Source organism: Dipteris shenzhenensis, chromosome 6, assembly GCF_047967505.1.
Source record: "Dipteris shenzhenensis isolate YYH24624 ecotype China chromosome 6, Dip_SZ_1.0, whole genome shotgun sequence".
NCBI classification, from domain to species: domain Eukaryota; kingdom Viridiplantae; phylum Streptophyta; class Polypodiopsida; order Gleicheniales; family Dipteridaceae; genus Dipteris; species Dipteris shenzhenensis.
In genome coordinates, this window is record NC_141601.1 from 16,700,936 (window position 1) to 16,710,867 (window position 9,932).

Sequence of the window (9,932 nt, forward strand, 5' to 3'; positions counted from 1 at the left end):
AACTATCAAATCATGTGAGACAAAATTCATTAGCCACCGTTAGAATGAGTTGGGTGCATTGGACATCCCAAATGTCATCACGTTGATATCATCAATTCATGGAAGTGGATATTCATCCCTTTCTATGACTTTATTCAATGGCCTAAAGTCGACACAGAATCTAAAGATGACACAAAATCTAAAGACATTTTCATTGTTTTTCAAATGAGGCTCACAAGCCCGTGGGCATTTTGAGTATCTTATAATACATTAACTTGACCTGTTTGCAAATTTCTCTTATCTGCTCTGGTGATCTATGGCATTATGCAGCCATCGACACTAGTCGAGAATCCCCTGTCAGCACTTCATGTACGACTGATACAATCAAAACTGTTAGATTTCCTTGGGCAAATGCATTTGGATAATTGGACAAGAGTTGACTAATTTTGGCACAAATTGAGACATCCATCACAATTGTTGAAGAAGACACTTATTTAAAAAATTCCTCGAAGAAATCAAGGGATGGGATCCACCCCTGGCAACTCCAAATTTTGATTTCAAAAATTAATTATAGCTTTATTAGCCTCGAGCCAGTCACACCCTAGCATCACATGAAAACTTTGATGGGTCAAAACTGTTGTTTGAATGCCAAATTTATGAGATCTAAAATAGAGTGGCACATTACATCCGAGAGAAATTTTGATGTATGTTTGAGCATCACCGAACACTACATCACTTGTAGGAATAGCATAAAGCGAAAAATGTGATTCATGTGGGGACTGGTGGGAGAGAAGAGATGCATCATGACACTACATCATAGGGACTTAGTGAACACCATCAACCACTAACTCTTTGGGAGATCCTTGGGAGGCGAAGTTGTGGCTTGCTCTCGGATCCACGAGTGCTCTGGCACCTCCTTAAGAGGGTACCTTCTATTGCATCATCACCTATGTCATGGTCCTAGATAGTACTAAGTGTACTTTAGTACTAAGTGTGCTTTAGTACTAAGTGTACTTTAATACTAAGTGTGCTTCACTACACACACACACACACATGTGATTGCTACTAGATGCACACATGCACCTTAAAGCAAGCCCTTAATCACAAATATCCCAACATACCTCCCCTCAAGGGTTTGCCTCATGTTATGTCAAGGATACATCTAGTCACATAGTTTCACATGCCATCCCATGGTGGTCAAGGATAAATCTATGGCTAGGATCTCATGCTAGCAAGGGTGCCTAAGATTCAAGGTTTACAAAAAATGGGATACCCCCCCCCCCCCCCCCCAAATGGTTCTCTCTCTTGCACATACAAGGATTAATCTTAGGCCTTTGTGTGGACCTAGTTTCTCATGTTTGCAAGCATGGAGGCAAACACATATCACCTGGCCTACATCATATGGTGAGCAGACTCAAAATTGACTACATGACCAAGTGATGACAAAAGCTCAAAGAATTTGGACTTTAAAAGGTCCAATCTTTAGATTCCTCTACCAGAAAATTTCTTTCTTCATTTGTTGATGCTACCACAAAATTTGTTATTCATTTGCTGATGTTCTTTCTTTCTTCAACCATATTTGCCTTGACTTTCTTCTTGTAATTGCAAAACTTCTCAGAGTGATTGTTTTTGCCACAATAAGTGCAAGGATGGATCCTATAGCAATCTTTGTCAAGATGATTGGTCTTTCCACAATGCTTGTACTTGCTTCACTATAAGTGCTTGAGTTTGATATTCTAACTTACTTGAATTCTTCTTTCTCTCTTCTTCTTGTAGAGCACTGATGATGCTCTCTAGTGTAGGTTGGGAAAGATTCTTCAAAATAGTCACAACATAGTTAAATTCCCGAGGCATACTCTTCAAAAGCATAACCATTGCATCATCTTTAGTGACTGGAGAGTTGGATGATGCCAATTGTGTCATAAGACTCCTCATAGTGTTGACATGAGCTGCAACAGAGTTTCCATCCATCTTAAGTTCAAAGAACTTAATCTTTAAAGTCAATTTAGAGTCATGAGAGCTAGCACCAAATAGCACATCTAACTTGTGCCAAGCCTCAGAAGGAGATTCCAAATCTGAAATATGATGCACATAATCATCTCCTTAACCTAATGTAATAATTGCACAGGATTTCTCTAGCCTTTTAGCATCTGCTGGTGTTGTTGAAGTAGAGTCACTTGCCTTCCCCTTTTCTTTGGTTGTGGTGGATTCACCCTCTTATGAGTGATGACTGATTCCCTGGCTTGACTAAATCCCACAAATTCTCCTTCATAAGCACAAATTTAATTTTCATTTGCCAAGTATGGAAGCCTTGGCCATTGAATTTGTCTATTTTAAAGGTACTCATGAGAGGGTCTTACCTTTATGATTAGGAAGTGTCTGCTCTCTTACAAATGGCTATAAATCTCAACCATACAAGTGCATATTGCAAGCAATGAAATTAGAGAATCCTAGTCTTTTTGCATCATAGTAATAATATGGCTTTTTCTTCACAAGCTTTGTCACTTTTCTATTGACTAAGTCCTTCTTTCGTCTTTTTGGCTTTTGCTTTCACATATGAAGCATTAGAAGAGCAACAAGAGCTAGGCATTTTTGAATAAGAATACTAACTGAAAGTTTACCTGAGAGTAAATTATCCTCAACACTCCTTCAAGCTTGCATCAAGCATCCAAGACCAAATGCCCAAAAACTTAAGTATAGAAATAGAGAAACATGGAGGCCTCAATCCAAACACTCTGAAACATATCTGAGAGGGCTTTCATTGCGCATTGAAAGATCTTATACCAACTCATGTCCATCTAGGAGGATTGACAAAATTATGCGTGAGGTAGCTTGTGGGAGTTTTGCTTGTCCCGACTGGTCTTTTGCAAAATTCTCCTTGCCTAGTGGACCAATTCTACTTAGATTTGGACACAAGATGGGTCTTGATGTCGCCCAACAGTAGCTAGGAGCATTGCTCAAAATTTGGTGTCTGTAGGCCGAATTCGTCAAAAAGTTGTTGAATAGAGAAAGCGTCAACACGGGCTATGGCAGGATAATTTCTTGGAAATCCTGGAGCTACAGGGTCGCCTATAGCAGAGGAGTCTATGGCTGAAAAGATTGGGAAAATGACGCATTGAGGACGAAAAATAAGCCTTAGCAAAAAATCGAGCAAAGTGGAGGCTAATGAAAGAGAAGGTAAAGAGTGAAGAAGAAGATGATGAGGTGGCAGCTAGGAGGCTAGAGAATTCACTAGAGCCTCGTGCTCTGATACCACATATTGGGGAGTGGTGGGAGAGAAGAGATGCATCATGACGAGAGCTGAGAACATAAGAAGAATCCAAAAGTGTGCTCTATTGATTGTGAGGGAGAAGCCTCTCATTTAGAGAGGGTTTCCTAGATCATAGGCACCTAACCTACATCAAAGGCAATCAACCCTAAATCATAGGGACTTTCTAAATCATTGGCACATCCTTAAGAGGGTGCCCTCTACTACATCTTCACCTGTGTCATGGTCTTAGATAGTACTAAGTGTGCTTCACTACACACACACACACACACACACACAAACTTGTGACTGCTACTAGATGCACACATGCACCTTAGAGCAAGCCCTTGATCACAAATATCCCAACATCATTAAAAAATCTTTTATGGGCAGTCGTCAAAGAACTTCCTGAATCACCAAGCACTAAAATCTTTGCATTGTTGAAATGAGCAGCAACAACAAAAGCAAAAGATTGTCCAAGAGGTTTATTCGGAGTTGGGGTGGTCACTCCCTGAATGACCCCAGTTGGTCTTTTCTCGACACGAGTGATGGTGTCTCGCCTTGCATTTGAACATAGTCCTTTGCGAAATATTTGATCCAAAGAAAAAATAACTTTAGATCTTTTAACTAATTACCGTCGACCATCATTAAAAGGTGTGTCAATTTGACTCCAAATTGGGACACAGTTTCATTAGGCAAATGTTTCAATGCTTGTAGATGTGTGAGGGCATCTTTTACTGTGTTGGTGTTCCTAAATGCTGTAGAAAGAGCCAAACAAAGGGTGTGGCCAATAATGTTTTGTCGATGCATCTAGCTGATGGTACCAAGCGACTGTCAAACTCTGAAAAGCCGGCTTGATCTCCTCAACCTTCTGCGGATCGTTCCATTTGTAGTATTTCGCTAAGTTATCAAAATGGTCAAGCCACATGTAAATATCTTCGTTGAGAGAACCTGTAAATGCTTTAGGACGTAATTTTGGATCATGATCCGATCGAATTGCTGGCGCTCCAGATCTGGATCTCGATGCTAACGTGGCATCATGTAGATTCAACTGCACCAAATCCGAAAGAAGCGTCGCCAGTAACTCCGAAGTGATTTGAAAACCTGGTTGTTCTTCTAGTTGCACATGGTTGTTGCCTTGCTCTCCATGATCGACAGGCGTACCCGACGTCTCCACCAAAACGTAACAGAGAGGACACAGAGAAAGGATTGACTCAAAAGAAGCACCCCAAACTAGGGACCTTTAGGATGTTTACAGACTAGAGCCGCCCATGCTCGCCCATCGTGCACTGAATGCATCCGGGCCGTGGGTTGGACGGGGGCAAGCAATCTTGCCCGTCCATGATCCGTGGGCGGTGCCTATGGTGCGCAAGTCTGTAAACGCCCTTATTCATCCATAATATCGGTTACAATAACTCCCAAGGCGATGTGGGTTTACACGCATGCCGAAGGACTACCACGGGTGGGCTCAGCTAGCCACGTGATGCTACAAGTCAAGATATGGGCAGAGCTAGCCTATCATTCAAAGACAACAATTCAAATTTCCAATGAAGCTCAAATTTGCTCCTCCTTTTGCATCAGAGTTCTCTTATTATGCTATGAACTCCTTTGTATTCATTCTTTCTATCCCTGGTCCTTCCTAGCTCTCTGCTTGCGTATGGCCTTACAGATCAGGCTGCCCCTCTGTAATTTTTCCTTTCGTTCTGGCAGAGACCCAGATGCTCTCCTCAACCCTTTGCCTCATTCAGAGGAAGGGAAGAACCTTCTCACTCTTCCTGAGGTACGATTTCATGACCTTCCAGTGTTTAAGGCAAACAATCTCATGCATATGTATATGCAGCGTGGGAGCATGTTGGATGCTCGCCATGTGTTCAACAGCATGCCAACTTGCAATCTAGTCTCGTGGAACATTATGATCCTGGGATATGCCAAGCAACAACATGGTATACAGGCTTTGGAGTTGTATTCAATGATGCATCAGGAAGGTGTTCAACCCAATGCACGAACCTTTGTTGCTGCATTGAAGGCTTGCAATAGCCTGGCAGCTCTGGAAGAGAGGAAACATGTTGACGAGAAAGTTGCAAAAATAGGTAGTCTTGCGAAAGGTAGAGCAATCCACTCGCAAATAGTAAGGAGTGGATTGGAGTTGGGTGTATTTGTGGGAAATACTTTGGTCAATACGTATGCCAAATGCGGGAGCATGGAGGATGCATGGTCTGTATTCGAGAAATTACCTCATCGTGATGTAGTTACGTGGACAACCATGATCTTGGGGTATGTGGAGAAAGATGAAAGTGTGTTGGCTTTGGAATTATATGCACGGATGCGCAACGCAAAGGTTCAAGCCGATGGCCGAACCTTTGTTGGAGCATTAAAGGCCTGTAGTAGCGTTGCAGTACTGGAACAGGAGAAGAAACTGGACTGGAAATTTGTGAAAATGGGGTGCCTGGCAAAAGGTAGAGCCATCCACTCTCAAGCAGTGGAAGGTGGCTTTGAGGCAGATGTGTTTGTGGGAACCAGTTTGGTGGATATGTATGCAAAATGTGGGAGCATAGAGGACGCATTGGGCATCTTCAACCAATTGTATCATCGCAACGTGGTAACGTGGAATTCCATGATCCTACGATATGCTGACCTAGGAGACAGTGCACAAGCTTTGGAGTTGTATGCACGAATGCACCAGGAAGGTATCCAACCGGATGATCGAACCTTTGTTGGCACCCTGAAGGCTTGTGTTACTCTGGCAGCAAGGGAAGAGGGGAAGCAAGCTGGTGGTAAGATTGAGAAAATACCATTTGTGGCAAAAGGTAGAGCCATCCACTCTCAGGTAGTAAAGATGGGATTTGAGTCTCATGTATTCTTGGGAAATGCCTTGGTAGATATGTATGTTAAATGTCGGATCATGGACGATGCATGGTGTGTCTTTAACGAATTGCCTCTCCGCGATGTCGTTACATGGAACACGATGATCTCGGGGTGTGCTGAGCTAGAAGAGACCGTGTTGGCTTTGGAATTGTTTGCACGAATGCACCAAGAAGGTGTTCAACTGGATGCCCGAAGCTTCGTTGCTGCATTAACAGCTTGCACTAGCCTGTCCATGCTGCAAGGGGGGGATCAAGTTGACCAGGAATTTGTGATAATAGGGCACCTTGTCAAAGGTAGAGCCATCCACTCTCAAGCACTAAAGAGTGGCTTCGATTCAAATGCATTCGTTGGAAACGCCTTAATGAATTTGTATGTAAAATGTGGGATCATGGTGGAGGCATGGTATGTTTTTGATGAATTTCCTCATCGTGATGTGGTTTCATGGAATACCATGATTTTAGGGTATGCTGAGCAAGAAAGTTTGCTGGCTTTGGAGTTATTTGCACAGATGTACTATGAAGGTACTCAATGGGATGCTCAAACGTTTGTCAGTGCATTGAAGGCTTCCAGTAGCCTGGCAGCTCGGGAAGAAGGGAAGCAAGTGGATGGGAAAGTCTTGAAAATAGGGTGCCTGATGAAAGGTAGAGCCATCCACTCCCAAATAATAAAGTATGGCTTCGAGGCGGATGTATTTGTGGGAACCAGTTTGGTGAATATGTACCCAAAATGTGGGAATGTGGAGGATGCACGGTGGGTCTTTGACGAATTACCGAACCGTGATGTGGTTACATGGACTAACATGATTATGGGTTATGCTGAGCAGAAGGAAAGTGAGGAGGCTTTTAGACTTTATGCAAAAATGCAAGAACAAGATTTGTCACCGTGTTGTGTTACCTTTGTTGCCATTCTGAAAGCATGTGGCAACACAGCAGCTCTGAAAACTGGTAAGGATCTGCATTTTCAAATTTGTAGGGCAGGTTTTGAGACTGATGCAATTTTGTCCACCAGCCTCATTGACATGTATGCGAAATGTGGGAGCATGGTTGATGCACAGTGGTTGTTTGATGCATTGCCCAAAAGGGATCTTATAGCATGGAGTGCATTGATTGCAGGATATGCTCGCCAGGGAGAGAGTGAACTAGTGTTTCATTTTTTTGAGCGAATGAGGCAGGAAGGCATACAGCCAAACGAGTTCACATTTCTTAGTGTGCTCTCTGTATGCAGCCATGCAGGTCTAGTTGACAATGGCCAGGAGTACTTTGAGATTATGAGCAAACAGCACTACATTATCCCGACTATCAAGCACTATGCTTGCATGGTTGATATCCTCAGTCGTGCAGGTCAAGTGGATGAGGCAGTCACAATGGTAGAGAAGATGCCTTTCGAACCTGATGTTTTTATATGGTCGACGATTTTGGGTGCTTGTCAAAAGTGGAAGAATGTACAGGTTGGAAGGCATGCCTTTGACAATGTGGTTAGACTAGATGAAATGCTTTCTGCGGCCTATGTGTTGATGACAAACATATATGCTGATGCTCACATGCAAGAGGACCTAGATAAAATCCAGGTAATGAAGATCCAGGTGATGAGAAAGATTGCGCAAGCAGGGAAAATTTCAGGACAGAACATTGGACTGACCTTAGTGGGATGATGGGTTGGAAGGTAGAGGGCATCACCAATGTACAGCTGACAGATCTCTCTTTCAAAATGGAAGAGATTTGTAGACATTTGTTACAGGAACTATATAATGATGAAAAGGAAACTGCACTGTATGGGCACATTCAGGGCTGGCTAATGCTTGTACCCTCGTCATTTTACCCGAAGGGGCACCCATACGTGTCCCCAAAAACCCATCTATGGGTTTGTAATACTTGCTACGTGGCCATATCAAAGATAGAATGGAGGAGTAATATTTGCAGAGAAGCAGTAGACATTAACAACTACAAGGACGGAAAGTGTGCTTGTGGGGACTATGGTGGGAATACTGCATCCCCTATATACCTCCACCTTATGCAACCCCTGATGGAAAAAGGCCAAGAGTCCAGGGGATGGATAGTGTTTATTTGTCAAGAGTCCAAGGGATGGACCGTGTTTATTCGTAAAGATGTTGTTGCCTTCATGGAATTTTGCATTTCATGGTTTGAAACACATCCAAAGGAAGAAAAGTAAACAAAATCCTCAATGCATGCTTTCCACAACATTTTGAAAAGATAACAGTTTTGGCTCAAGGAGATTGTTATAATGCTGGACTCATGGTGGACAGAAATGGAATGTTGTTGCATGAGAAGATTGTTATCTTCAAGGACTTGCCAACCGTTTGGAACTAGTTCACGCACCTATCGACAGCCAACAATATTATTCTAGATGACTCCTTATACAAGATCTATAGAAAACCATCAGGAACATGGAGAGTACTTCCAAAGTTTGAGATGCAGGGCCTTGAAGAAATGTGCTCCTATTTGATGGACGGTGTCACACCGTGGCTATTTGTCTGGCTTCAAATAGAGGACCGATAGTCCTACACAACACCGTTTGAGCATGACCTATTCCATGATACAAAGTCCATTGACATTTTGGAGTAAATGTTCAAATACAGCTACTACTACTGGAGTGGGTTATGAAGATGGAAGCAAAGGCATACAGTGGATACCAACTTCTTTTGTATATAAATATTCACTTTAATAGAATTCATTCTTTTTTGCTCCTATGCTGCCTATTTGGAGACCGTAGATTGATTGAATACTTTTCCTATTGCAAAATATACTCATTTGAAGTGTTCTTATTTAAACTCTTGCTTTGTGTCTTCGAAACTTTTTCCTTTTCATGTGTGCTCTTAACAACCTTCTTGGAATGCAATGACCAATAAGAATGTCATTTGTGGAATGGCATGGCAAGGCAATGTTTCTCTCAGTGCAATATTATTATAGTATAATGTATGGCCAATGCCCTTGTTCTTTCAATGACATGGTCTCACACTTTTTACATGAAAATATTATATTCAAGCTATTTCAATATAATGTTGTTGGTTAGCAAGGCAATGTTGCCATTATGGTGTAACATTATTATAATTCATACAATGTCCCTGGAATGCACATAGCATAACAAGCTATCATCTTGTAATTCTATGTTGCCACTTCCCTATCTTGTAGTGCTACTAGTGCTACTCGTACCTCTGGTAGCAGCACTAGTAGTAGCACTAGTAGCAGAATCAACCACTAGCAACAACACTAAGTATTAGCAGCATCCCTAACCACTAGTAGTAGCACTGAGCAGCAACACCAACCACTAGCAGTAGCACTAACAATAGCACTTTAGTAGCACAAACCACTAGCAGTTGCACTAACAACAACACTAGAAGCCACACCAACCACTAGCAGCTACACCAACCACTAGTAGTACTATAGCATCACCAACCACTAGTAGCTACACTAGCAACAGCACTATAGTAGCTACACCAACCACTACCAGGCAGCACTAACTACTAGTAGCAATAACACTAACCACTAGTAGTAGCCAATCATGTCCTAAAAAGATGGCAGCCATTTAGAGTATGATAAAAGAACCATCATCAAAGGGATGTAGGCCAAGATTATAGCAACACACACTACTGTAGGGACAATATGGGGAATATGTTTCTCAGTGCAACTACTATTAAATGATGTCAAGGATTATGAGGATGCAAAGAAAAGGAACCATTGACAGTACGATGGATCTCAAATAAGCAGAAAAAGATGCAATTTGTAATGCCATACTCCCCACTTTGGACACACTATTTAACATTCCAATCTACAGTATATAGTGATTGATAGTGAAACTCCTATCACTTAGAGAGGCAAAGATA

The 9,932-nt window shown here is 42.1% G+C and overlaps 1 protein-coding gene across 1 annotated transcript; it reads left to right on the forward strand.

Moving 5' to 3' along the window:
• Positions 1-4,820: 4,820 nt before the first annotated feature.
• On the forward strand, positions 4,821-7,467 carry LOC147900860 (pentatricopeptide repeat-containing protein At4g18520, chloroplastic-like). Its single transcript, XM_087375940.1, has 2 exons — positions 4,821-7,035; positions 7,316-7,467. Exons 1-2 carry the CDS (start codon positions 4,884-4,886, stop codon positions 7,327-7,329), a joined length of 2,166 nt encoding a protein of 721 aa, XP_087232066.1. The 5' UTR covers positions 4,821-4,883; the 3' UTR covers positions 7,330-7,467.
• Positions 7,468-9,932: the final 2,465 nt, after the last annotated feature.